General features: G+C 61.0%; 4 protein-coding genes across 7 annotated transcripts; 3 read left to right on the top strand and 1 right to left on the bottom strand.

Annotated features, from left to right (window-relative positions):
* The first annotated feature begins 1,162 nt into the window (after positions 1–1,162).
* Positions 1,163–5,289, top strand: VSIG8 (V-set and immunoglobulin domain containing 8). The gene is made up of 7 exons (XM_064474728.1): positions 1,163–1,211; positions 1,610–1,815; positions 2,252–2,453; positions 2,548–2,712; positions 3,018–3,140; positions 3,284–3,419; positions 3,931–5,289. Exons 1-7 carry the CDS (start codon positions 1,163–1,165, stop codon positions 4,100–4,102), a joined length of 1,053 nt encoding a protein of 350 aa, XP_064330798.1. The 3' UTR covers positions 4,103–5,289.
* Positions 5,290–5,708: 419 nt separating this feature from the next.
* On the top strand, positions 5,709–9,393 carry CFAP126 (cilia and flagella associated protein 126). Its single transcript, XM_064475338.1, has 5 exons — positions 5,709–5,770; positions 6,041–6,103; positions 6,702–6,782; positions 6,906–7,082; positions 7,807–9,393. The coding sequence occupies exons 1-5, from the start codon at positions 5,744–5,746 to the stop codon at positions 8,353–8,355; spliced, it is 897 nt and encodes a 298-aa protein (XP_064331408.1). The 5' UTR covers positions 5,709–5,743; the 3' UTR covers positions 8,356–9,393.
* A 545-nt stretch (positions 9,394–9,938) lies between these two features.
* On the bottom strand, positions 9,939–20,868 carry SDHC (succinate dehydrogenase complex subunit C). 3 transcript variants are annotated; one of them, XM_064475342.1, is made up of 7 exons: positions 20,789–20,868; positions 16,817–16,873; positions 15,889–15,990; positions 15,034–15,095; positions 12,894–13,057; positions 10,811–10,917; positions 9,939–10,399 (listed from the first exon to the last, which is right to left on the bottom strand). In XM_064475342.1, exons 1-6 carry the CDS (start codon positions 20,806–20,808, stop codon positions 10,813–10,815), a joined length of 510 nt encoding a protein of 169 aa, XP_064331412.1. In that variant the 5' UTR covers positions 20,809–20,868; the 3' UTR covers positions 9,939–10,399; positions 10,811–10,812. The 3 variants fall into 3 exon arrangements, with proteins under 3 accessions (XP_064331412.1, XP_064331411.1, XP_064331413.1); XM_064475341.1 differs by having other exon boundaries at positions 9,939–10,917; XM_064475343.1 differs by lacking the exon at positions 20,789–20,868 and adding an exon at positions 19,154–19,312 and having other exon boundaries at positions 9,939–10,917.
* Positions 20,869–21,287: 419 nt separating this feature from the next.
* On the top strand, positions 21,288–24,697 carry MPZ (myelin protein zero). 2 transcript variants are annotated; one of them, XM_064475339.1, is made up of 6 exons: positions 21,288–21,445; positions 22,677–22,843; positions 22,937–23,150; positions 23,237–23,372; positions 23,487–23,547; positions 23,697–24,697. In XM_064475339.1, exons 1-6 carry the CDS (start codon positions 21,367–21,369, stop codon positions 23,799–23,801), a joined length of 762 nt encoding a protein of 253 aa, XP_064331409.1. In that variant the 5' UTR covers positions 21,288–21,366; the 3' UTR covers positions 23,802–24,697. The 2 variants fall into 2 exon arrangements, with proteins under 2 accessions (XP_064331409.1, XP_064331410.1); XM_064475340.1 differs by lacking the exon at positions 21,288–21,445 and adding an exon at positions 21,700–22,112.
* The last annotated feature ends 1,380 nt before the right edge of the window (positions 24,698–26,077 follow it).

Raw genomic sequence — 26,077 nt, 5'->3', positions numbered from 1 at the left:
CCCGAACCCTCGACCCGCTGCTGAGCATCCCTGTCCCAACCCCTCCACCTGCTGCTGAGCGTCCCTGTCCCAAACCCTCGACCCGCTGCCAAGCGTCCCTGTCCCAACCCCTCGACCTGCTGCCGAGCATCCCTGTCCCAACCCCTCGACTCGCTGCTGAGCATCCCTGTCCCAACCCCTCGACCCGCTGCAAAGTATCCTTGTCCCCACACCTTCCATCTGCTGCAGAGTATCTCTGTCCCCAACTCCTCCACCCACTGCTGAGCATCCCTATCCCCAGCTCCTGCCCTCAGATCCCTGAAGGTTTTGGCCCCTCACCTCCTCCCCTCCGACTGTCCCAGCCTCCTCCAACCAAACTCTAGGTCACGTCTGCTGTGCTGAGCGTGGCCCAGGGTGTGCTGCCTCTACTGCTGCCATGCCACCATGTCCGTATGCAATTAGGCACGGCCTGGAGCACCAGCCAGGCCTCTGCACTGTATTTCAGCAGTGCCACCAGCACCAGCATGGGCTCGGTGGGTGCCACGGTCCCCACATGGCCATGGCATCCCTGTGCCCACTTGCTGAGGGGGCAGGACCAGAGGACGGATCCACAGGTGCTTAAGCCCATGGTCAAACCACACCTTTAAGCTCTTCCAATTGCCCTGAATCCTGACCCAAGAATAAAATGCTCTGGGGACTTGCATGGGGCCAAGATGGCACTTTCATGCAGCTGTGGTTCTCAGCCACACTTCGGCTGCTCCCTCAGGGTCCCAGGCAGCCTTTTCCAGCCAGCACACTCATCCTGACAGTGCCCACACCAGGGTACCAACCACCAGGCACCATGGGGTCCACAGCCCCCCTCCCAGGCCCTGCTCCGCTGCTTTGGGTGCCCCAGGGCATGATGCTGCCCCCTGCCCGTGCTGCTTGCAGTGGCCCCTGGCCTGGGTCTGGCTGGATGGGAGCCCATAACATGGTGATGCTTAATTGCCAGGTAGGGAGTGGAGCAGGGCGGCATCGCTCACGCACAGCTTGGAGCCACTCAGTCATCCCAAAGGCATCCGCCCCACAGGGAGGAGCGCCCCGGCCCAGCATGTAAAAGCAGCCCCGCACGGCCGGCTGCCTTGTCGCCTCGGAGCCTCCTCTGCTCCCACTCCTCCTCACCGCCCGGCACGGCTGCAGCGTCATGGCAGGGCACGGCGCCAGCCTGCTCCTGCTCCTGGGTCTCATGCCAGGTAGGCGCTGATGGCTCCCTGCACTTGGACCTGCTCCTGCAACAATGCCACCGAGGATGGAGGGGTCCCTGCCCGGCCACAGGGCACCCCAGGGTGCTGGATGCACCCCATGGTTACCAGAGCGCCTGCAGCTGGGGCTGGTCCTGCCCCGACACCCACCTGTGTTGGCCAGAGCTGGGCAGGTGGCATTGAGCCTGCCGTGTCCCTTTGTCTCTGATGCATCTTCATGGGACCCAGTGGGTACCAGCCCTGATGGGTGCTCAATCCCACCAAGACACCCAGCCCTGTGGATGCCTGATCCTGGCAGCCGGGTCCCTGCTCCCCACAGGCTGGGAGCCATGGGGTGTGGGGTCAGGCTGCATTGGTGCGCAGGTTTGGGGTGCCCTGTGCTTCCCCAGCCAGCGTGACAGGTGCCGTTCTCTCCCCAGCTCTCCTCCTGGCCGTCAGGATCAACGGCAAGGGCCGGGAGGTGCTGTACCTGGCCAAGGGTGACTCGGTGAAACTGGGCTGCCCCTACGTCCTTGAACCCGAAGACAACGGTCCCCAGGGTGTGGGCATCGAGTGGATCCAGATCACACCCGAGCGGACCGGCCCCGAGAATGTGGTGAGTGTCACTTCTCCCGGCAGCTGCCATCCCACCATACAGGCAGGGCCAGGAAGGACAGGCAGGGCTGGGATGACCAGATGGAGCCCAGCCAGGCAGGCAGGGCTAGGCAGGACAGGCAAGGTCTGGCAGGGCAGGGAAGGAGCAGGTGGAGCAGGCAGGGCTTGGAAAGACCAGACAAAGCCCAGCAGAGCAGGCAGGACAGGCAAGGTCTGGCAGGGGAAGGTCCAGGCAGGGCAGGCAGAGCCAGGCAGCGTCTGGGAGTGCTGGGCTGGGAAGGACCAGGGAGGGTCTGGCAGGGCAGGGAAAGACCAGGCAGGGTAAGGAAGGACCAGGCAGGGCAGGCAGGGGCAAGCAGAGCCAGGCAGGCATTGGGCAGTGCATTTTCCACCTCAGTCGGACCAGCCCTGCCCAGACTCCCCGCTTGTTTCCCCAGTTCCTGTCCTACCACGACCACCACGTCAACTACGGCAGCGGCTCGGGGCTGCAGGACCGGGTGACCTTCGTGCAGAGTGACCCCAGCCAGTACGATGCCTCCATCCGCCTGGCCGACCTGCAGGTTTCCGACACTGGCACCTACCAGTGCCGGGTAAAGAAAAACACCGTGGCCGTGCATGAAGTCATTGTCACTGTGCAAGGTGAGCACCCGCCCCCCCACCCCCATGGCCCCTCCCCAGGCACTCCAGGTGGCCCTCGGTGGCCCCGGCAGTGACCGTGTCCCTGTTGCCACAGAGAAGCCGGCCACCCCGCAGTGCTGGACCGAGGGGGAGCTGATAGAGGGGAGCAGCATCCTGCTGCGGTGCTACAGCCGGGGGGGCACCTCTCCGCTTGCCTACCAGTGGGCCAAGTTGGCTGACGGCTACGGCGGGGGACGCCTGCCCCACGGCAGCATCCAAGGTGGGTGCTGGTGGGGCTGTGCCCACCCGGGGGAGGAGGGGAAACCCGGGGGTGGTGGGGGGTGTTTGTGAGTGGAGTGTCCCTGTCTGTGGGTGCACTTGTTGGTGGGTGCACACAGCCGTGGGCACCCAGGTACGTGGGTGTCCGTGTACACCTGTGTTCTCGGGTGTCCATCTCTGTATGTACGCTTGTCTGTGCGCCTGCATGACCCGGTGCACCCGTGTCCCTCTGCACCCATGTCTGAGGGTGCGGGTGCAGCAGAGCTGCACCAGCAGGGCTGACAGGGCTGCCTCTCCCCACTGCAGGACGAGCTCCTGGCGACCTGATAATCCGTAGCCTGTCGGAGGTGCACGCTGGCATCTACCAGTGCCGCGTCACCAACCGCGTGGGCTACTCTGTGTGCCAGATCAACCTCAGCCTTGCGCCAAGTAAGTGCCACCGCGGAGGGGAGACAGTGCAGGCAGGGTGCTGCTGGGGCTCGGCTCTGTGTGCCAGGGTGCCGCCAGGGGCATGGTGACCAGTGGGCAGCCGGTGGGGAGGCCGGCGGTGACAGGCTGTGCTCCCGTGGCAGGAGGAAGGCAAGCGGGCATCATCGTGGGCTCCATCCTGGGCTCCCTCCTGCTCCTCAGTCTGCTCGGGCTCCTCATCTGGGCACTGATCTGCCGCTACCGTCGGAAGGAGTGCCAGCGCGCCTGCAGCGACTGCAGGTGAGGGGCACAGGATGGGCACAGGGCCAGCGGGCACCAGCGGGCTCTGACGGGCGTCACTGGGCACTGATGGGCATCACTGGGCACTCCTGGGGACTGATGGGCACCCACAGGCACTGCTGGGTACCAATGGGCACCCACGGGTGCTGCTGGGTGCCACCGGGCACTGAAGGCCACCACGGGTCACCTGTGGCTACTACCAGACAATGATGGGCACCGATGGGTGCTGATAGGCACCACTGGGAACTGTGATGTACCAGTGACCCTGATGAGCACTGGTGGGTGCCACCAGGTACTGATGGGTGCCAGAGGGCACCAACAGCTGCTGCTGAGTGCCACCAGCCACTGCCTGGCAGTGATTGAAACCAGGGGGTGCCACTGGGCACTGCCAGGCACTGCTGAGCTTTGGTGGGCACCGATCGGTGCCACTAGGCAACGGTGGGTGCTGATGGGTGCCACCAGGCACTGCCGAGCACTGACAGGTGCCGCTGGGGCTCCCCTCTGCCCGCAGGAGCAGCACAGGCGGCACCATGACCCGCACCTGCAACGTCTGCGCCCACCACAGCTACTCACCCCACGGCATCAGCTACATGCAGTGCCAGCATGGCGATGGCGATGAGCGGGCAGCTGCCCTCATGTGCAACGAGGGCATCCGGCACCAGGTCGCCTGTCCAGCGCTGTAACCTCCCCCACCCGCCCCCCATTCGGCTCCACTGGGGGGGGAGCGACCACGAGCCCAGAGCCGGTGGCACCACCGGGATCCGGTGCCAAACGGCGCAGGGCTGCGCTGCCGGGGCTTGCTGTGCAAATTGAAGTCAGGAATCCAGCTCCCTCCTCCCTCCCGAAACGGCCCCGGCTTCCAGCAAACTTCGTTTGGGTTCATCAGTTCGTTTTCTTGGGTTTGGTTTTTTGTTTTGGCCCCTTTTTTGTATGTCCCCCCCCAAGGCACAGCCTGGCTCTCGGGGCAGCCCCCAGCCCCGCTCCCGGAGGCATCCCTTGCTAGTGCAGTAATATTTATTTCTCTCTGGCCCGTCCCCTCGGCAGCGAGCAGGGACGCGGCAGCCCCGAATCGCCCAAACCGGCTGCCCGGCAGCCTTCTGCCTCCGGCCCGGCGCCCCGGCGCCCCCGCATTGGCTTTAGCAATTGGGTGTTATTCGAGATGAGATGCCATTGGCACCAGGATTTGCAGTTTGGAACAAGAAACAAAAAAAAAAAAAAAAGAAAAAAGAAAAGAAATAAACTAAAGTGAATTCAGCGCTGTCCTGTCATCTCGCCTCGCCCCAGCTGGGCAGCCCCGGCACCGTGCTCAGGAAGGTCCCGGGGAGTCAGCGGCACCAGTTCACCGGAGTGGCGGAGGAAAGCGCATCCTGGGATGGGTCACTAATGCCACGGCAGCGGCAGGGCACCCAGCACCCATCCTGGCATCCTCATGCAGACGCTGCTGACACAACCCCGCAGCACCCATGGGTGCTTTCTGGGGCTGCTGCCAAGGCACGCTGCCACGCAGCCGCGGGTGCCCCACGCCGGCTGGGACGCCGGGCGAGCTGGGATGCGCCGGGGAGCCGTCGCCTGGGGACTGCGGTCAGGTCTGGTGGAGACAGTGGAGCAGCCACCGCAGCCCCCAAGCCCCCTGCAGCGGCGGGGGGTCCTCCAAGAGGGAGTGCAGGGGGACGCAAAGGTGTCTAGACCCAGGATGTCCTAACCCCAGCCTTAATCCTAACCCTAATGCGATGATGCCCATAATCCTAAACTTAACCCCAGCCTGACTCTTGCCCTAAACCTGACCCTGACAATAACCCACACCTTAACCTTCACCCTGACCCCAGCTCGGACCCTAGCACTAACATTACACCTCACATCAGTCCTAACCCGCATGTTAACCCTAACCCAGGTGCTAACCCCGATGCTAACGCTAAACCAAGCCCTTATGCTGAGCCTAACGCTACCCCTACACCAACCCCAGGGCTGCGAGTGAGCGGGGGACGGGAACCTGGGTGGGGGGTGGGGCTGCCCCCGGCAAACCCGCCCTGCAGATGCCCCTCGTCCCGGCCTCACCTCCTGACCCTAAGCCCGACCTCAGTCCGAGCTCAGCCGGAGCCTGAACGCTAATCCTGACCCCAGCCTTGACCCGCCCTTGGACCCACCATCACACACACACCCCCCCGCCCCCCCGCCCCCCCGCCCCCGCCGGCGCGGAACCGCTGGCGCTGACGTCACGGGCCCCGCCCCGCCCCGCCCGCCGGCTGCGCCCGTCGCGGCCGCCAGGGGGTGCGCGCGGCGCGCGGTCACGCGGGGCCGTTGCCGGGAGACGGCGCGCGCGGCGCATGGCGGCCCGCTACGGCGCGGGGCAGGTGGGGCCGGGGCCGGGGGGGCCGGGGGGGCAGGTGGGGCCGGGGGGGCCGGGGCCGGGGGGGCCGGTGGGGCCGGGGCCGGGGGGGCCGGGGGGGCAGGTGGGGCCGGGGCCGGGGCCGGGGGGGCCGGGGCCGGGGCCGGGGGGGCCGGGGCCGGGGCAGGTGGGGCCGGGGGGGCCGGTGGGGCCGGGGCCGGGGGGGCCGGGGGGGCCGGGGCAGGTGGGGGCCGGGCTCGGGCTCAGGCTCTCCCCGGCCCCGCTCTCCCCGCAGTACGAGGACGCCTTCAGCCCCCACCGCCTGCAGAACTGGAGCGTGCCCCGGCCCGGCCGGCAGGTACCCCAGGCCCGCAACTCCCCGGGACACCTCCCCAGCCCCGGCCCGGACCCCTGGGACGCCCCTTGGCCCCCCCAGCCCCGGCCCAGACCATCACAGGACCCTTAGGGCCCTTCCAGCCCCAGTCTGGACCCCCGGGAACCCTCCAGCCCCGTTTTGGTCCCCCAGCCCTCATCCGGACGCCCCAGGACCCACCCAGCCCCATCCGGGACCCCTGGGACCCCATATGGCCCCCCCACCCCAGGCTCGGACCCTCCTGGATACCCCCAGCCCTGGCCCAAGACCCCCAGGCTAGACCCCGGGGACACCCCAGGACCCCTCTAGCCCCAGCCCAGACCCCCCCCTGGGACCCTTCAGGACCCCCTAGCCCCAGCCCGGACCTCCCCAGACCACCCTGGTCCCCGGGAACCCCCCCAGCCCCAGCCCAGACCATCACAAGACCCCTAGGACCTCTCCAGCCCTGTCCTGGACCCCCCCGGCCTAGCCTGGATGCCTTGGGACCCCCCTCAGCCCTGGTCCAGACCCCCAGGGTCCCCCTCAGCCTCAGCCCAGACTCCCCTGGGATCCCTGGCCACACACCCACCCCCTGCTCCCCCAGCGCCCCTCGCTGCGGGAGGGCTCCACGCTTATCGTCGCCAATGACCGGGGGCACCTGCTCCCCACCGTGCCCCGCTCCCAGGTGAGCCGCGTCCATGGGCACCCGTTGGGGGGACAGAGGCGGCTGCTCCTGCCCCGCAGTGGGCACGGGGGCTCCCTGGGGCTGCAAGACCCTTGCCAGGCCCTGCTCCCCTCTTCCTCCCAGGCGTCCCCATGGGGCAGGTTTGTGGGGACCTGGGAGATGCCGCCCAGGATTCCCCCGGCCAGGCTGGACCTGACCTCCCGCTCGGCCACCGCTGCCGCACGGCTCATTGACTGGATCCACCAACCCACCGCCCTGAGCTGCGCCTGCAATGGTCTCCAGACGGAGATCACCGGGAAGGTAGGTGTCCCTCTCTGGGGGTCCAGGGACGGTACCCAGGCCCACAAGCAGATTTCAGGGGCCTTTGGTGCCACCCCGGGCCTGTGCCAGGATGGAGAAGGGCAGGAGAGGAGGGAAGGCAGCGAAGAGGGAGCCACACAGGGAGAGTTGCTACTCCCTGTTCCACCTCCCTCTCTCCCACGGGATGCTTCAGACTCATTCCTCCCATGTCCCCAGTTTGCACCCGCTGGTAGATCCGACCGGGTGCACTCGGCCCGGCAGCACCCAGTGCTTGGGCCACCATCTGCCCCTGCTCTCCGTAAGGGGCTCCCTTGGCTTTGCCCCAAATCCAGGCTCGTCTCCCCGCTGCTGGCCGGGTGCCCGGGCTGCGGCAGCCGCTGCTGTGCCGGCAGGAGGAGCTCGCAACCTGCCGCGCTCCTCCTGGAGAAAAGCATCCGAGGACGGGGTCTGCCCTCATGCAGAATGGTTCCCAGAGCCCCCAGCACCCCTCTTCCAGTCCCTGCTTCTCTCTGGGGATTGCTCCAACAGTGCCTCGTCCCCGGGCAGAGCAGCCCCTGCCCCAAGTGCTGCACCAAGCCCAGCCCTGCAGTGAGACCCTCCACAGCAGCAGCTGACCCAGATTCGCCTGCTGCAGTTTGTCTGGCCCATTCACCCCCCACTTCTCCCGCTGCCCCCCGGTCCCCATCTTTGCACCACGAGCATAGCACACATTTCCCTCATGCAGCCCCAAGAGCCTCGGTCGGATGCGCAAATGGCCGAGGAGCCTTCCCGACGGAGCAGTCGGGCATCCGTCAAGCGCAGCCAGCACAGCAGGACCTCTCCCGGGACACCGCCGGAGAAGCCGTCTGGCCCCAGAGCAGGATCCGCGGCCACAGCACCACTCTCCCAGGAGCCCAGCTGCACGGAGCTCCAGCTGAAGGCAGACACTTCCCTGCAGCCTCTGGCCACGCACCAGCCTTGCTCCCAGCAGGCCAAGCACGGGGGGCAAACCCCGTGCCCCCACCAGCCTGCTGTGACAGACCTCCAATGCGGAGACTCTGGCTTGCCCAAAATCCCAGCCCTGATCCACCCCGCTCCAAGGGGGGCTAGGCCTCAGCAAACCACCCCCCTACAGGGGTCTGCTTCCCTCCAGGGGGGCTTTGTGGCAGCTGAGCACCGGGGAGACAAATCCCCCGGACTGAGGGCATCACCTTGTGCGGGATGGGGGGAGGCCAGTCCCCAAGGAACAACCGCAGGCGTGAGAGCTGGGTGGCCACCTCGCACAGGGCTGTGAGCTGGCTTTGCTCTCCCCCCTTCCCCTCCCCAGCTGCTCCTCGCCCTCTTGCAAACCATCCGCCCCTTGGGACATGCAAACAGAAACCACCTTCCTAACCCCAAGGGTGAAGAAGGAGAATGTATCAAAGAAGCCTGAGTGAGGCCAACACCAAGACAGCACCCCACAGCCCACAGTTCTGTTTTCATGGAAATTGAAAAATTACAAGTTTAAAAATAAATCCCCATGTTTGGTTCCAGTAGCTCGGGACACAGCCCCAGGCAGGTCCGGGCTGCATGAGTCTGCGCGGTGCTTCACTGTCAGACACGGTGCCCTCACAAGGTTGTATCTTGGCTCATCCCATTTAACAGTGGGACCGGCTGCAAGCCTGGAGCTGCTCACAGCTCGCCTGGCCTCTCCCCATGCTGAACAGCAGAAACCCCGCTGCTGCTGCCTGCTTTCATTCATTCCTTGACTAGTGTCTTGTGGAGGGGAAGGGGGGCAGGTCTGGCCTCGTTTCCCATCACTGGGAAGATGCAGCAGCCGTGGGCCTGCGCTGCCAGCCCCCTGCCACTGCTCGCCAAAGGGGAATAAAGTCTGTGAAGCACAGCTGAGAGACGCAGTGAAGTCTAACGTCATTAGCAGCTGGCACACAGCACAGAATAGCTCATTAGTGAGCAGAAGTGGGTCCCAAATAAAAGCTATTTCAGCAACTGCAGGAAGTAATTGGTTTAAAGCTAAAATACATTTGTTTTTCACTCAGGAGAAGCTCCCTCCTGCTGGGGCAGGCAGCTACACTGAACAGGATTCAGCATTAAGGCTTCTGCCTCTGCCATGCTGACAGCAGACAGGTGGTTTTTGTTTTTTCTTTCTCCTTTGTGATTTCTCACCTCTGAGGCTCCACATCCCCTCAGGGCTGCGATGCCTTCTGCTAATTAAAGGAGTGGCAGATTTGTTAGGTCCAGCAGGCAGGCAGAGTTGCTGAGTGAGCAGGAGGGATGGGGCTCGCATTGGTGGCAGAGGTAAAAGCAATCGCATGGAAACAAGCCCGGCCAGCATGAGGGATCTTGGGGAGTTATTGGACTGGCTCCCCTCCTGCCACTTCAGGTCTCCATCAAAAGCCCGATGAGGAGAGCAGATGTGCCCCATAAAGCCGACGTTTTGCCAGCTGATGATGTGAACAGGAAGGAGGATCCTTCCTGAAACAGAGCTGAGACCCTCGCTGGGACAGGAAAGTGGGACAGAGCTCCTGGCAGGGAGCATCCTCTGGAAAGCTTTGCTCCCAGGGGCAAACATTAAAAATTGGCCAATTTGAGCAAAAAGGCTCCTGGGCCTCACGCAGGTATTTGTACCAGCACAAACAACCGCAGTCCAAGTAGGAAATTCCTTTCTGCCAGGCTGGCATTTCACAGACAAGTCAACTCCGCACCCGACAGCTCCAAAGGTCAGGCACTACACCTGCCTCTAAACACTGCAAAGTTTGTTTTTCCCTTACCTGGCTCCTCTGGGAAGTGGTGACTCCCTGGATCTCAGAGCAACACACCCCTTCCTGGCTGATTTTGCCTCAGTGAACAGCGTCGAGCACAGACGACAAACCCAGCAGCTCAGTGTGAAGGATCAAGGCTGCTTTATTGCAAAGGTGGGCGAGTGACAAGTGCTGAAATGAGAGCTGGTGGCCACACACGACTGGAAAACCACTTCCCTCCCACTGTGCCAGAGACAGAGTAACCTCCTAACAGGGGAAAATTGGATGTTTTCACTGGCAGGGGCTCAAGGGCCCCAAAGCTGCCTGAATCATGACGTTCCAAGGACACAGGGTGGGCACTGAACCTCTGCAGATCTGAGCACCCCATCCCAGCCAGCTCACACTGCCAGGCTCAGAAAGCACAGGGTCCCACAGCCAGCGCAGCACCTGGATGGCACCAATCATCCATTCCCCTCACGGGTGCTGGCGTCGGCAGCTCCGCCTGCTCTCCCTGCCCTGGCATGGGCTGCCTCAATGGAGATGCTTGTCCTGCTCCGGGCCTACACATGCACTAGCAGCCATCCCCAAGCCCACTCGGACCTGTGGGGACACAGATTCAGCATTGTCTCAAGCTTGGGGACAGAGCAGAGAAAAGAAATGTCCTGGCGTTTGCCTGGAAGAAGCTAGGCAGCGTTCTGTGAGCAACTGAATGTGCCAGGATCAGCTGTTAATTTGCGCCTGGCTTTCTGTGGCTGCTTGGGTGTGTGGCATGGCAGGAGACAGCCCGGCCTGTCCCCCACCACTAAGAGGGGATTAGCACATCACCCGGGCTAAGGAAAAGCAACTCTGATCATCCACAAGATTTGCAAGGAGGGGAAGCTCCATCTTCCCCAAAGATCTGTAGTTACTCAAGAGCCTGTCCTCCCACCTCCCTCTCCACGCACATCTTGCGTTGGGACAGGACGGAGCAAATCTTCCAAAAAAAAAGGGAGGCCGTCAACTGGGAGGTACCTTCACATCGCTGCGAGGCCCGCAGAGGAGAGCAGGGTCAAGATCAGGACCAGCACCCCAGACTGGTTGACCTGGGGAATCTTGAACCCCTTCCCCATGTCCCATGCCTGCAGGAGAGAAGAGACACAGCAGGGTTAATTCAACAGGGCTGGGATGGTCCCTGATGGGGGATGTGCTGGACACAGGCAGAAAGGCACCATCTTTCTGACAAAAGCTAGCAAGACCACCCCAAAAAACAGCCTTTGGACCACTGCGTACAGACTGGAGGGAGGGCTACAAATGTCCATCGCTGCAGGGCAACGGGCAAGGGTCTCCCTGGATGCAGACACACATGCGCCGTGCCAGAGGAAGCTTATCCCCCACCAAGACCCTGCATCTATCGGCAAAGCCGCCCCTGAGCTCTCCCTAATCCCCAACAGCCGCAGCGCGCCAGGTTCACTTCAAAAGCGGCAGCTGCTCTCCGCTTGTTTCTCTCCTGCTGACAGAAATAGGTTATAAATCATGGCAAAGCTGCAGATATGAGGCAGCGCCAACATCCCCATGGGCAGAGCCGAGCGGGTGGGGATGAGCCTCAGCCCCCAGAACCTGTGCACACCCCTGGGTACGGCGCGAGCCGTGGAGGCCAGGCTGAGCCCGGATGGCAGGGAGGGATGCTGGAACAGCAGCCCAGAGCTGGGTGTCCTTGGTTCCCACGTCTCACAGGTAGGCTTGCACCTCTCACCTTTTTGACCAAGCAAAAGCAGGGTGGCTGAGGGCAGCCTGGGGAGCACAGGCCTCCTCCCAGCAAGCCCCCAGGGCTCAAAGCAGAGAAGCACCTGGGGCAGAGGCACTAAACTGAACCTGCTCCCTGTTGAGTCCCCTTCTGTCAACGATGGGCTACACTGCCGAGCACAGCCGGGGGCCAACACTGCTGGTTTCCTTGTCGGACAATTTAATTGGCATCCTAATATATACGTGCAGTCAGACTTCAGCACGCATTCAACTCACAACGCTCTGAACAAGCAGCCCGTTATGACTGCTCCATTTGCCCGACAGTGTATCCACAAGCGAGCAGGGCTCAGCCAGCTGCAGGCCCCGTGGTCCGAGGCCTCCTCCAATGCCAAGTGCTTGAAAAGCAGATAATGAGCACTCACAGCACTGCCGGCTCGCCATTGTCCACCCCGAGGACCCACAAAGCAGGCCGCACCCGCAGCACACTGCTGTTGTTCACCCCAACAGCTCTGACAGGCGCCTCCCAGCACTCTGACATGAGCACCTTGTAACGGCTGCTCTTGGGTACAGGATGCAACATCCGACAGTGCTGAAGTCCCGTGTTTCCACGCTGGAAACACTGGGAGCCATCAGCGCCCACAGCGTGAGCCCACGCCTGCACCGCAGCTCCACACGTGATGCTCCCCCTGCCCAGAACAGAAGGATCGTGTCACACTCCAGGCCAGCTGCCTTTGCAATTTGCTCCCGTAAAACCTATCTGGAGCTACAAAAAACCAAAATCAACTACAAAAAGCAGCACATCTTGTACTGTTCCCAGCAAGAAACCCTCAGCTCTCCAGCTCCCCTTCCTTCATCAAACACAGGAAGCTCGGCTGAACAGAGCTGCTTATTCCTCACTTCAGCCCAGGGCAAACATCACAGGTTACTTTCTGCGCAGGCAGCGCCATCTCCAATCCTCTGCCGCACGTCTTCTGGGCTCATTAAATACTACAAAGCACTTGGAAGATCACAGCGCAACGGCTGCATGACGAGGGTGAGATAACGAGCAACGGGTGGCACTTCTGCAGGGCTCGAGCCTGCGGCTCTGCAGACACATCCCCCAGCTTAACACTGCTCCCGCCACCCCTCGTCCCTCCCCGCTGGGGAACGCTTCAGCCAGCTGTGCCACCCAGTGAAGTACTAGCATAGCGATGCTTTTTGCAGCTTAAATGTACCCAAAAATAGCACCAAGGTTCTGAAGCACTTGAGGTGACTAATTCCCATTTCCAAGGGCACCTTCCCAGATGCTGCACCTGGCGCTCCCACAACCAGCAGACACCTCCCTTCCCTCACACCCCCAAGCATGCAGTGGCCCCTCACAAGGGCTACTCACAAGGTGTCGGATTCCATTCCAGGTGTGGTAGGAGAGGGGGAAAGCAAGAGCGAACTTAGCAGAGTAGATGAGAGCAGGCCCCAGGCTGAGTGACTTCACCACGGCCAAATAGTGGGGAAACTGTTCTGGGAGCAGCAGGGCAGCCAGACCAAAGAAGGAGACTCCTGAGAAAGACAAACCCCACAGGTTAAGCCAGCAGAAGCGTTACAAACGCCTCACTGCCCTCAAAGAGCCCCAGGCCACCTCTGCTTCTCTGTTTTGGCGACACAGGCTCTGCCCATCTGGTGGCAGTGCCAGCTGCATTGTGACAGTGTACGCTGGGTCCTGAGGATCAAACTGGGGCAGCAACGACCCATCTGGGTCCTGCACCAGGGGCTGCATTACTCATACAACACCCAGACACCAAACTGGCGTGAGATCATGCAATTGCAGCCAATCCAGTCCAAATTCAAGGTTAAAGGGACAAAGTACAGAAACATTAAGGCGGCAGCTCTACAACAAAGTCCCCAGATCCACACCTCGGGACAGAAACCGCTCTACCGCCAGCCACCGACACAGGCAGCTATGAAGCAAGGCCGCTTTGGCGGGGATCAGCAGAGGAACTGGCTGACAAAGAGACAGCCTGACACGCGTGGCCATGCTAGCTGCAGGAACCGCGGCAGCTTCTCCTCCTCATTTCTAGGCCAAGAGGGTTTCTCCAGATGGTGCTGCCGAAAGAATGGGAACGATCGCAGCCAGCAGTCAGCCGATTCGCGATGCACCCTCTGCTCAATAGCGCCTGATTACACTGCAGCACGCTAGCTCGAGCGCCTCGGCTGAGGCCGGCGCTGGCAGTGCGAGTCAACCAGCTGCTTCCTTGCTCAGCCACTTGTCTCCTCAATGGCCTTTGTGTTCGCCCTGCAAGAAGCGCAGGAAGTCAGAGGCTCCTATAATTACAGGTCTTGATGGAGAGGAGTTGAACACTTCCCCCTCCTTCTCTGGGCTGCTGAGCTGTGGTCAGCAGAAGCGACGTTCTTTAGTGCTCTCCTGCAGTGGATGCATGCTGCTCTTCACGAGGCAGAGCTGGGCACAAGCCGGCTGGCCGGGGAGAGGCAGAGCCTGGGGCCGGAGCTGAGCCCTCACCAGGGTTCTGCCATGCAGATATGGGAGCAGGAGAGCACATGGGTGCCATCTTCTAGGATGCCAACTCCGGGGCCCTCTAGGGCCAGGCTAGGAAGGGCAGGCTGCAGCCCTGGCCACTCCCTCTCACTCCTCCAGGTCACAAACACAAGTCCTCAGTCCAGCACATCTTTTCTGAGTCCCTTCACTCTCCGCCCTTCTGCAAACACCAACCCAGCTTCCCCTCCTCAACAGGGAGCCACCAGAGAAGCACTCTCCTGCTGCCATGAGAGGGCATTAATGGAAATGAAACAGCCTTTCACAGTTAGATGCACTATCACTTTTTCAAACCATGCAAGTCAAACTGCTGGAGGAATTTTATCGGGTTTGATGCTGGCACCACCTTCTCCCCCACCAGGATCTCTGGGAAAGCAGCAGACACTCTCAGGAAGCTGATAAACTCCACCTGTGCTAAAGGAAAGCCTCTGAGCTCTGCCTGCCTGTCAGTCTTCCCCTTACACAGGGTCTCCTGTAAGGGTAAACCAGTAGAAAACAGCCCCAGAAGAGAAGGGCTGATAACTGGAGCAGCAGATCAGCCTCTTCCAGGCTGGGGAAGGGCCCAAAGAAAGCAGCCAGGCCAGGCCAGGCCACAGTGCTACAAAGGCTTCAAAGGCTTTTACATACAGGGGAGCATCACTGCCTTTGCAGGACTGGAGCCATTTGCAGCACAAGAGGACCCGGGAAGAGAGAAATGGGGATGGGGAGATATTCAGGGGATGGGGAGATATTCAGGGGATGGGGAGATATTCAGGGGATGGGGAGATATTCAGGGGATGGGGAGATATTCAGGGGATGGGGAGATATTCAGGGGATGGGGAAATGGAGAGGACAAAGCACAGGTTTCCCAGGAGAAAACCCATTGCTGAAGCTGGTGACAGAGGAGAGAAACCATCCACCTGGAGCCACGTCTCCAAATCAGAAGGGTCTTCCCTCCCACAGCCCCCACCCTCTGTCGCCACAAGCAGGTGGGAGATGCACGCACCTAAGCTCAGCGCAATGCCGGTGCCCCGGTGCGTGATGGACATCGCCATGGGTAGGGACCACCTGCAAAACAACCAACCTCGTCAGCAAAAAGGGGCACAACAGCAGCGAGGCCTCCGAGGCCACGGGACAAAGCACAGCCCATCTATTCCTAGACAGCTCTGTGCTGCTGGGCGGGTATTTCTGCACTCAGAGTTATTCAAGGAATCCAGCCAGAGCAAAAGGGGAGAGACAGGGGAATTTGCAGAGGCAGCTTGGGAATGGCAAATGCCACTGGCATGGCTTGGGGAAGGGGAAGGGCTTCTGCTGAGAAAGCTTAAAGGGAGATGAAACAGGAGAAAACTGTAATCCTCCTGCAGTTGAGGAACAAAGGGGCAGGGTTGGGGCATCCAGGCTCACAGATAAACCAGATAACCTGGAAAAGTGACAGAGGCAGCCCCAAAAAAGCCATCACCTTTCTGATGAGGGAACCCAAGAGCCCCAAGTTGGCCTCCTGCCTCCACCCCCAAGGACTGCCACATCCACAGTGGGACACGCCGTTCTGTGCAACCACTCTCCACGAAGACAGCTGCCTCTCAACGGCACGTCTGGAAATGCTGCCCTGCCTGAGCACCCTGCAGTGCAGCTCTGGGAGTACTGTACCCCTCTGCAACACCCTATATGAAACCAGTGAGTGTCATCAGCTCCCTGGAGAGGCTGTGATTCCCACACACAGCTCAGACTGTTCACAGCGCAATGTAGAGGGTCCCCCTGTGCACAGCCCTCCCACTCAAGGGTGCTTCTGGGGACAGAGCTGCCATGTGCCAGAGCCCAGAGGTGCCCCAGTGCGAGGCTGAGGAGATCAAGAGGCTCTTACTTGTAAATGGTGACGTGAGGGGACAAGGGACGATTGGACTTGGTGTTCTTCTCCCAGAAGCGGGACATCTCCTCCTTAGCCGTCGTTCCCATTGGGACAATGCTGCAAAAGAAGAGCAGACGGGAGGTGTGGAAAGACGGGCAGCATTTTACTCCTGCCCACTCCACCTGGCTTTGCTGCAGCAGCTTTCCATCTCGCAGGATGTGAGCTCCCAGCTGACCCTGACTACAGCAGCACAAAGAACAGCTCCAGCTGTGCATGGACACAGGCAAGGAGAGGATAGCTGCCAGCTCTCCTGAGTGAATAATAATAATATGCAGGATGGGAAGCTGCTGCACTGGAATCCACTCAGCCAGTGGAGCTGAGCCACCCCCTCCAGCGCCACCCAAATCAGGGTATAGGATATCAGACAACACATTATGTAATACTGATAACATGCAACCTGCTCTTTACTGCCACGGTTAATTGCACACTGTACCAAATAAAGAGCTTGTAATTTAATGTTCTCGAGATTATACAGCAATTACACTTACAGCCCAATTTAGCAGAAAATAACTATTTCTCCCTAAGCCCAGCAGCACAAAGCACAGGAACAAGAGGGATTCTGTAGCTCCCAGCCCTTCTCAGGTGCAGAGCTGTCACCAGAGCAGCACAGAGGGATGACAGTGGTACCACTGCCCCCACACGAGACCCAGACCCACCCCAACAGCCAGCCAGGCTCTCCCTTCATCCCCATCCACAAGCACCAGGCCCTCTGTAAACAGGCTGTGCCCTCATGGTAGCACGAGATGGTCAGTGCCCAGCTAACACATGGGCTGATTGACCAGAATTACTAAGCAGATGGAGAGTATGCAAGCCCCGAAGCCTCAGATGGGATTCCTTGGGGAAGAACTTAATCCCGTTACTCTCAGTAAAACCTCAGACTCACTGTCGCACAGAAAGGCCAGGGCCAAGCCGAGCTAGCAGGCATCGCCGACCGACACATCTGCAAGACAGAAGATAGAAAAGCTTTGTGAGTGCAAATAAACACCTGACAATGCCAGCAAGATGGGGCCGGAAGGGAATTCACCACTTCGGTGGTTCGTACCTTAAAATCAATCTTAACACAAGAGGATCTGGGCTGTTCCCCCACAAATCTCTCTCTCACACTGAGCTCTTAACTAGAGTCTCTAGACTCTGCCTGGGGCTTCACTCTTTACAACACCCTGTAATTAGTCTGCTCAGCTGTAATACCTTGTTTGTAAGACAGACATAAACAGCACTCTAAGCTCACAGCTACACCGAGGCAGTCCATTTTTCATTCTCACTACAGCAATTATTGGGGCGGGCGGCACACTTCCCCAGAAAGGCACATCTGCCAAGCTCCGCAGAGAGGGCTGGTTCAGGCCACTGCTCTCCACGCATCCAAGATGAAGACATCAACCCCCTTCCTCCAAGCACTTGTTTTCACTATAGCATTTCACCACCACCATTCACTGAGCTCCGAGCACTGGCGAGATGGGAGGTCACTGTCACAGCCCAGCACATGCAGAGTTTCAGCCGTGCTGAGGCTCAGGACAGGAGTAAAAAGGGATTTTGTGGTGCCCGAAGGAGTGGGTGCCGCTCTCTGCGGAGTGATTGTAGTAACTGCGACTCTGACATTCAAGGGCATCTCTCCAGGAACGGGGAGGAACAGGCCCCCAGCCCAGCACAGCTTGAGCATTTGCACATGTGGGCTGGAATCTGCGGCGCCCGCTCCTCTCCAGGACAAAGCATAACAGGCAGCACTGCCTTTCCTGACAACGCGGCGAGAACGAGGTGTGTAACATCGCTTGGCGTGCTCGTCGGCAGCACAGCGACAAACACCAATTAATCTTCTCAGGTGCACGAGCATCTGTACCAGCATCTCCCGCTGTTTCATTAACAGCAGTAGATAAATGAAGCTCTGCTGCTCTTCAGTTGTCTTATAACTGGTCTTGAGGACGTGGTAGAAGAAACATCTGGAGGTCAGCTCTCCACCAGGTGTAAATCCAAAACAAAAGTCATTATTGTTAACCACTCCGAGTTCCTGTGTAAATGATCGTTAGGATGTTTCCTTTCAAAATCCTCCCTCGCGTTCAAATGCTGGACTTGAAACACAGCAGGTTTTTAGGAAGGCACCCCGGCTGGATGCATGAGTTTTCAGCAATACAGAATCCACGCCATGCTGCAGTGCAACATTTCCAGTTGAAAACTCTTTTTTGCACCGTCTCTAGTTTATCAACGCCATCCCTGAAGCACGGCCTGACAGCAAGACTGAGAGCTTCAGGGGGACACAGCAATGGCTGAGCCCAGCCAAACCTCCACCAAGCCCACCATCGTGTTCGGAAGCAGCTGACAACAGATCCCCAGGGAAAAGTATCAGGAGACACACAGGAGCACCCACTACCATGTGCAGCTCATGCCCTTCCCGCACCAGAAGGTTTCAGTCCAGAATAAATGGCTTTTTCGCAATGAAACTGCATTGCCACCTCACGACCCCCCCCAGCTTCCAGCACAAATTCTCATGGCTTAACCAGACGAAGAGAACCAGCTCTGTGCTTGTCCCAAGCCCCCACAGACCAGCACCAGCCGCTGCCTCATGGTTCTTGGGCAGGGGAGAGCAGGTGAACGATAAATCTCTACCCGCAGATCATCAGTGATTTATACACCTCACTCATGCCTTCCTCAGTCCGCTTTTCCAGATTAAAAGGCCAAACCAACTTCATCCCTCCTTCTATGGCAGCAGCTCAACACCTCTCCTGGGGGCCAGGGCATTAGAAGAGGGAGGGCTGGCTCCAACTCACACTGATATATTCAAAACAAGAATAAAATCCACAACACGTTTGCATTTTTTTCAAAGCTAAACTCACCAGCAAGAGCTCCCCAACCTCTTGGCTCAATTTTCATATTTTTTTTAGATGCAAAGCATTACATCTTGCTTCAGTGCAATGACTACTGCTTGCAAAACACAGCCCTCCAGCTAAGCTATCAAGGTCACTCTGTACCAAGGCCCTGTCCTCTTCATTATTTATCATTCTCTAAGTTGTTGCATCTTCTGCAGCTCTTCCTCTATTAACTTGCATTTTCTTCCACATCACCAATAAACATTTTTTTTAAAAAAGAATTAGCCCTAAAAGACAACCCTTCAGACCCTCGCTGAGAGCTTCCCGCGGCACCCCAGCCGACTCCAGCAGAGTGCCCCGTGCCCGAGGAGGGTGCGTAGACTCAGGGGACCCCAAGATGCTCTTAATTATTGGACAGTTACACAGCACAGATGCTCATGCAGGGCTGGAGAAGGACAAGCAGCAGCTCAGATGAGATGTCTATAAACACCCAGCAGTGGAACAGCACTGGCTGCACACACCCCACAGCGCAGCTCCATTAGCTTGGGAGGAGAATTTCGGGAGTCGCAGGGGACAGCTCTACAGCAGCATCAGCTCAGTGTCACGTCAATAGACGTCGTTAACATTTATCCTGCAAGACAGGTCTATAAAAATCACTCGGATTTTACCATGGAGGAGGCAAATGAGAAGTGATTATATATGCTTTTTCATCTGACAAGCAGAAGCAGACATGAGATGAAGTTACCAAGCGCAGGCTTCAAACCAGAGCGACTTCTCTCTTGTTTTTCAAGCAGCAGCAGCGGAGCACCCGCCCAAGCAGGTACTGCAGCCCCCGCTCCCTCTCCCGCTGCCAGCAGATCCTGCCTTTAAACAAACCCGCACACACAACAAAGAGCTTTCCACAAAAGCATGACGGCTCCAACCGCCGCTAGAAAGAGAATAAATTAAGACAATGAAATCCCAAACACTGTCTCCAGACTGATATCAAAGAGAATGCTGGAAACAGGGGCTGGGAGGGGGACAGTCAGAGCCTCTAGGAGACAAAAAACTTTCCAGTGGGGGTGGTAGATGGGAAGAGGCACCTTCGGGCCAAGTAAACACAATGCCCTTCCGCACTGCTCCTCAGCGCCATGGGCGCGGCAGGACGTGCTCCTGCACAGGACCACTGAGCTCCTACGAAGCCACCAGCACCCCATCAGGTGGCCCTGCAAGGTGGGGGACACCCCCAGCGCCGGCTAGGTGGTAATGCGAACGTTTGTCCACGCAGCCAAAGCCACCAAGCGCCACGGGAGAGGGACAGGGAGAGGCTGCCCGCAGGGAGCAGGGCTGCCCTTCTCGGCTGTAACAGAGCACAGCCGGGAGGACCCCGGCCCCACAGAGCGTCCCACTCTCGGATTCCCCTTTCCAGCCCAAGGGGCTCCCGGCTCCTGCTCCGCCCCGGCTCCGCACTTCACCACGGGCACCCCGAGGGCCGCCCCCGGGGCTCACTGCGGCGGAGAGGCAGCGCGGCTCAGCCGCCCGAGGGGGCGATGCCTCACCGGTGCCCGGCAGCCGCTGGACCGGGAAAGGGGGAGCGCAGGAATATGGGCCCCGTCCCCCGCCTTAAACACACCAAGCGACAAGCCACAACGCGCTTCCAGAGCCCCAGGGAGACGAAGGCGCCGGGACCGATTAGGACCGGGACTGGCCCAGGGGCTGTCGCAGGCGGGGCGGCGCGGCCGTCACCCACCGCCGGGCTGGGGACGGGAACCCGTCACGGGACGAGGCAACCCGCGCCGCGGCCCGCCCGGGGCTCCGTGCGCGGCTCCTGGGCGCCCCCGACACCGCGACGCCCCTCCCCGCGCTGGGCCGTCCCCACCCGGCGGCACACAGGGCCCGGCCGAGCGGCGGAGCCGAAGCCGGCCCCGGCCCCGGCCCCGGCCCCACCGGGACGGGAGACGGGACGGGACGGGACGGGACGGGACGGGACGCCAGCCCGTCCGCCCGCGGCGCCGCGCAGCCGCTCCCGGGGCTACAAGTCCCGTCACGGCGCCCGGCCCAGCCCCCCCGGGAGTCACCTCAACGACAGCGCCGCCATCTTGGAGCGCCGCGCACGCCGGAAGCGGCCGTGACGCACTTCCGCCCCCCCGCCCGTTACCCCGCGGGGCCTCCCGGTACCCCCGTTAACCCCAGGGCTGCCCGTTAACCCCCTCCCCCCGAGGCTACCCGTTACTTTCTCGTTAACCCCCCCCCCCGCCGTTACTCCCAGGACTGCCCAGTACCCTCCTTACCGGGGCTGCCCGTTACCCCCGGGGCTGCCCGTTCACCCCAGAGCTGCCGAGGGTCAGGACGGGCCCCCCAGCCCACCAGAACCCTCTTGCCTGCAGCTGCAGCCGATGGAGGACGTTAAAGCAGGAAAATTTGGCAGCTCCCAGGCGAGTCCTGACCCCAGTGGCCAACTCTGGGTCAAAAACCTTCTGAGGAAAACCCCACTTTGGAGCTTTTCAGCCCAAAATACCACTTTCCTCAGCTGGCAGCAAAGCAGTGGTGGTGTGGCGGGCGGGTGCAGGGGGGGCGGTTGTTGTGCAAATTCTTGCCCTGGGTTTTGCACAGGACGGTAGCGCTTTGGTGGCTCCTCACTTTGCACCCCCTGGGGATGGATGTGCTCCTCGTCCCGCAGCTGGAGCCAGCTGGCTCTGCGCCCCGCGGGAATGTCCAGCATCACCCTCTCAAAGGTGTGTTTTCACCCCAGAAGGGAGCCAGAGCAGAGGCTGCTGGGAGCTTGGCTGGAGCTGGCAGCGCCAGCTGGGGACCCGCATGCTGTGGGGCCAGAGTGGGGAGAGCACCAGAGGGTGCTGGCAGCTGGCCCTTGGCCACAGGACAGGAGGGGACACACCGGTGGCCCGTGGCGCAGTCAGTGCAAGACCCCAAGCCCTGCCAGGCAGGTCTGTCTCTGGGACCAACCAGGGACTGTGGCCGTGTGCCGGTGCTCTCCGGCTCCAGCCGCATTCCTGCCCAGCCGCCTCCACCGCAGGCGGGAATGCGGCTGGACAAAGGGCACTGTGTGCCCAGCCCCCCTGCTGCGTGCTTCCCCCTCCTCGCCCATCGCCAAACTAAATGCCCCCTTTCAGTCCGGGGCACCCAGCACCCCCTGGCCCCCACCGCCCCAGCTGCCCGGCGCCCATTGGCCCAAGGGTGGGGCGCCGCTGCCATCATTCGGCGCTGCTTGCTCTTAAACCTCGGCCCCCGTCCCGCCAGCACCCTTCGGAACGCTGCCGGGCCCCGCGCACCACCAGCCCTCCATGTGGCACAGAGCCGGCCGGTGACAGGCAGCCACCATGTCGCAGGGTGCCAGGGGCAGTGGCAGCCTCCTCTTCCTCGCCGGACTCCTCTCGGTGCTGGGTAAGCTGGGACAGGGATGGGGGACTAGGGCTGCTGGTGCTGAAATCCTCATGCTGGATGCTGGGGGATAGCAGGGGGCTCCAGACCCCTGGGAGGTGGTTGTGGGGCTGGCAGCCGCCCACACGTCTGCTTTCGGGACTGTCACTGGTGGTGGCAATGCTCCGGAGTTGTATCTGTGACCATGCCCTTGTCCCCATCACCAGGCTGCAAGGAGAATCACAGCACCAGCCACCTCCTGGGAATGGGAGAGGGGCGCTGGTTGCCGGACCCAGCCCTCCCAGCGTCCCTGGGCATCAGCTGGTGCCAGGACACGGTCCCCTTTGAGCCAGCCATGGGGACGCCAGGGTGGAGGCTCCCTGCAAAGGCAGCCGCCGTGGCACAAAGAGCCGCTGTCCCCCGCCAGTCCTTGTGCTTTCTCCAGGGCCAACAAAAGCCCTTTGGTGGCAGCGCGGGGCCGGGCATGGGGCCAGCGTGGGGGCACAGGCTGGCCGGCAGCCTCAGCGATGCATACCATCGCTGTTCCGGGGTCCCCCGCCGGGCTGATGGGTTTGTGCCCCCTGGCAGGGCCGCGCCCGACGTCTTCCATCCACGTGTACACGCAGCGGAAGGTGTATGGCACCGTTGGCTCCCACGTCACCCTCTCCTGCAGCTTCTGGTCCAGTGAGTGGATCTCCGAGGACATCTCCATCACGTGGCACTTCCAAGCTGAGGGATCCCGTGACAGCACCTCCGTAAGCACCCACTCCAGTTCAGGGCACAGGGTGGCCCTGCCATGCCTGGAGGCACCGTGACCCTAATGTCCGTGTGTCTGTCCCCATCGCTAGATATTCCACTATGCTAAGGGCCAGCCCTACATCGATGACGTGGGCAGCTTCAAGGAACGGATGGAGTGGGTGGGCAACCCCCACCGCAAGGATGGCTCCATCATCATCCACAACCTGGACTACACCGACAATGGCACCTTCACCTGTGACGTCAAGAACCCCCCTGACATTGTGGGCAAGCCCTCCCAGGTCACGCTCTATGTCTTCGAGAAAGGTACAGCGCCGGCTGTTGGTCCCCTCCCTGCCTCAGTTTCCCCGCTCCAGCCAGGGGTGGCTGACAGGATGCTGGTGTCCCCGCAGTGCCCACCCGCTATGGCGTCGTACTGGGCTCCATCATCGGCGGGGCTCTGCTGCTGGTGGCTGTGGTGGTGGCCCTCATCTATCTCATCCGCTACTGCTGGCTGCGGCGGCAGGCAGCCCTGCAGCGACGGCTGAGGTGAGCCCTGCTGCCCGAGCGGGGAAAAACCACCCCAAAATAGAGCTGCCAGGCAGGACCGGGCGGGATTTGGCCTTTCTGAGACACCTTTTTGCCTTTCCACCCCAATTTTAGTGCCATGGAGAAGGGGAAGCTGCAGCGATCGGCCAAGGACGTGTCCAAGCGCAGCCGACAGGTGAGCACCGAGTGGTCGGAGGGGGCAAAATGGACTGGGCAGGGGCAGAGTGAACCCCCCTCCTACCTTTTGGGGTGGGAGGAGAGCCTGCAGGGTGAAGCCCCGGGGCTGGGGTGTACCACAGCATTGAAGCTGCCCCATCCCCACAGGCGCCTGTGCTCTATGCCATGCTGGACCACAGCCGTGGCACCAAGGTGGCAAGTGAGAAGAAAGCCAAGGGAGCCCCGGGAGACTCCCGCAAGGATAAGAAATAGCGGTTAGCGGGCAGGGAAGGTACCGCGGGGGCGGACGCCGGGGCCGCCCGGCCCCCCAAAGTCGTCATGACCATCGAGATGGAGCTGCGGGGGGAGGCCGCCGAGGCCACCCGCCCCCCGCCTGCCGTCCGCTCCCCCAGCAAGGGCAGCCTCAAGAGCGCCCTGATGAACATCATCAAGCCGAACTCGGGGATCTGATGCCTGGCCACCGGCAAGGGGGAGTGGGCCAGGACACGCCGCCCCCCCCAGCTCCGGGAAGCAGGTGCCCTCGGGCATGGGACCTGGCGAGGAGCAGGGTGTGGTCCTCGCCCCAGGTCCCCCAGCCTCGGGGACACCCCGGCTCCCCCCATGCCAAAGCCCCTCGGTCAGTACCTTCCTCTGCGCAACCGCTGCCCTGCCCAGCCCTGGGCACTGATGTAATTTTTCTATTTGAAGATGCAACCACTGAATTTTGAGTCTGTACTCCCCACTGGGGCTGCCTCGGTCCCCCCCCTCCCCAGGGACCTGTGGGGTCCCCGTGGGACCGTGCCATCCTCACCCCTCCTTGTGTTCTCCCCAAAACCAGTCTCTGGGAGGGTTTATCTGCCCCCATCATTGCCCCTTTTCTGGCCGTTTTCTCGTCTCTCCCCGCGACTGAGACCAAATGACGTTGCAGGTGCCTCCGCCCCGCCCCCTCCATCCCACTCCCGTCCCCCATTAATCCTCCTGCCCCATAACCCCTGGCCCCCCTGTGCCGGCTGGAGCCTCGTGGAGGAGGGAGAGACTGTGGCCGGGCTGGAGGAGCTGCCGGTGCCCATCACCCCAGAGCCAGGCGCCACTCCTTGACCTGTTTTTCTACACCCTGTCCATGTCCCCCCATCCTCATGGCGCCATTAATAAAACTCACATCTCCAGGAGCCCAGTGTCCACCCCGGCTCATCACTGTTCCCTGCTTGAGGTGGGGGGCTCAGGTGTAGGAGGGTGGGCAAAGGGTTGCTGAGCACTTGTTAACTCATTGCATGGAGGCCTCCCAGCTCCCACAGAGAATGGGGCGTCACTGCCACCGTGCCTCAGTTTCCCCAGGGGTGAGGTGATGTCTCGAGGACATCCTTGTGGCAACCCAGGGACCCCCCTCAGCTGGTGGGGCTGTCCCCAAGGCCACCTATGATGGCTGTGCCCCAGCCTAGGGCCACCTTCCCCCTTGTCCCCATCAAGCTGTTGCATTTGCATTAATTAAAGCTCACCCCAATTAAGGCAGAGGCCAAGTCTCAGGTCCCACCCTGGGTGTGCAGCCCCAAGCATGGCCGTGTGGTGGGTAGGGGTCCCCCTGGGACAGGCAGGGGTCTCCCTCCATGGCCATTGCTCACCCCACAGTGACTGTCACTGTCCTCGCCGTGGAGCTCAGGGAGGGACCGTGGCACCAGTGTGGCGAGGAGCAGTTTTGGGGACGGGCTGACTCTGCGCTGGAAGGGAGCAGGAGCGCTCCCGCCCCAGGCCTCAGTGCCAGCCCCATCCCGCAGCTGCGCCATCCAACTCCGCACAGGAGCAAACTGGGAGCGCTCGCTCCCACTCCGACAAAGCCAAGGCTGCGAGGAGGGGCCCCCACGCTGCCCCCCCACCCGCAGCACTGCAGGGGCTATATTTGGCTTTCCCTAATAAGTCTACTGAGCAAGCAGGGGCCAAGCCCACCCCCAGGGCGTCCCCTGGGCCCTGCTTTTCCCTTGGCCACCGACATTATTTTTCTTTCCAGGGAGCTATTTCTGCTAACGTGCTGTGGCTCCATGCCGGGTCCCAGCGTCCCTGGTCACCCCATGGCATCGGGCACTGCAGGGACTGGCCCTGCAGCCACCTCACATCTGAGCACCAAGAAACCCTGGTGCAAATCCCCCAAAATGCTTTGTTTTAACCACCCCAAAGCACTTTTTTATTTTTAAACTCATCACTAGCAGCAACCCAGGTACCTCTGTACCTCCTGCGGCTGCCCTTGATGGTGCTGCAGCAGGAACCAGGGCTGGGAACCACCGCCAAAGCCAGCCCTGAGCAAAACTTTGATTCCTGGAAGGATGCAACACCGCAAGACCTTTGTCCCCCAAGGAAGAGGAGCAAGTGGTGACATCTTTCACTGCCACTGCAAAGAGTGGTGTGATGGGAAACGAGGCCATGGCTCTGGGGGCTGAGATCCAGCAGCTGATAAATTAAGCAGAATTTTGTGGGGAAACACCCAAATCCAGGGTGATGGGAGATCCCAGGGTGGGAGGGAGCCATTCCCAAGGGGGGGAACCCTCCACCCACATCCT

This window comes from Phalacrocorax carbo, chromosome 28 (genome assembly GCF_963921805.1).
Source record: "Phalacrocorax carbo chromosome 28, bPhaCar2.1, whole genome shotgun sequence".
NCBI lineage: Eukaryota > Metazoa > Chordata > Aves > Suliformes > Phalacrocoracidae > Phalacrocorax > Phalacrocorax carbo.
The sequence above is the reverse complement of the archived record's forward strand: the minus strand, read 5'-3'. Positions and strand labels throughout refer to the sequence as shown.

Coding starts and splice junctions, on each gene's coding strand:
- CFAP126 (XM_064475338.1), top strand. CDS start 5,744: ATGGCGGCCCGCTACGGCGCGGGGCAG. Junction 5,771..6,040: donor CCCGCTACGGCGCGGGGCAG/GTGGGGCCGGGG, acceptor CTCTCCCCGCAG/TACGAGGACGCCTTCAGCCC. Junction 7,083..7,806: donor AGACGGAGATCACCGGGAAG/GTAGGTGTCCCT, acceptor TCCCTCATGCAG/CCCCAAGAGCCTCGGTCGGA.
- VSIG8 (XM_064474728.1), top strand. CDS start 1,163: ATGGCAGGGCACGGCGCCAGCCTGCTCCTGCTCCTGGGTCTCATGCCA. Junction 1,816..2,251: donor GGACCGGCCCCGAGAATGTG/GTGAGTGTCACT, acceptor TTGTTTCCCCAG/TTCCTGTCCTACCACGACCA. Junction 3,420..3,930: donor CGCGCCTGCAGCGACTGCAG/GTGAGGGGCACA, acceptor CTCTGCCCGCAG/GAGCAGCACAGGCGGCACCA.
- MPZ (XM_064475339.1), top strand. CDS start 21,367: ATGGATGTGCTCCTCGTCCCGCAGCTGGAGCCAGCTGGCTCTGCGCCC. Junction 23,151..23,236: donor GCTCTATGTCTTCGAGAAAG/GTACAGCGCCGG, acceptor GTGTCCCCGCAG/TGCCCACCCGCTATGGCGTC. Junction 23,373..23,486: donor GCCCTGCAGCGACGGCTGAG/GTGAGCCCTGCT, acceptor CCCCAATTTTAG/TGCCATGGAGAAGGGGAAGC.
- SDHC (XM_064475341.1), bottom strand. CDS start 20,808: ATGGCGGCGCTGTCGTTGAG. Junction 16,874..20,788: donor ATGGCGGCGCTGTCGTTGAG/GTGACTCCCGGG, acceptor TCTGTCTTGCAG/ATGTGTCGGTCGGCGATGCC. Junction 13,058..15,033: donor CGGCATTGCGCTGAGCTTAG/GTGCGTGCATCT, acceptor TGTCTTTCTCAG/GAGTCTCCTTCTTTGGTCTG.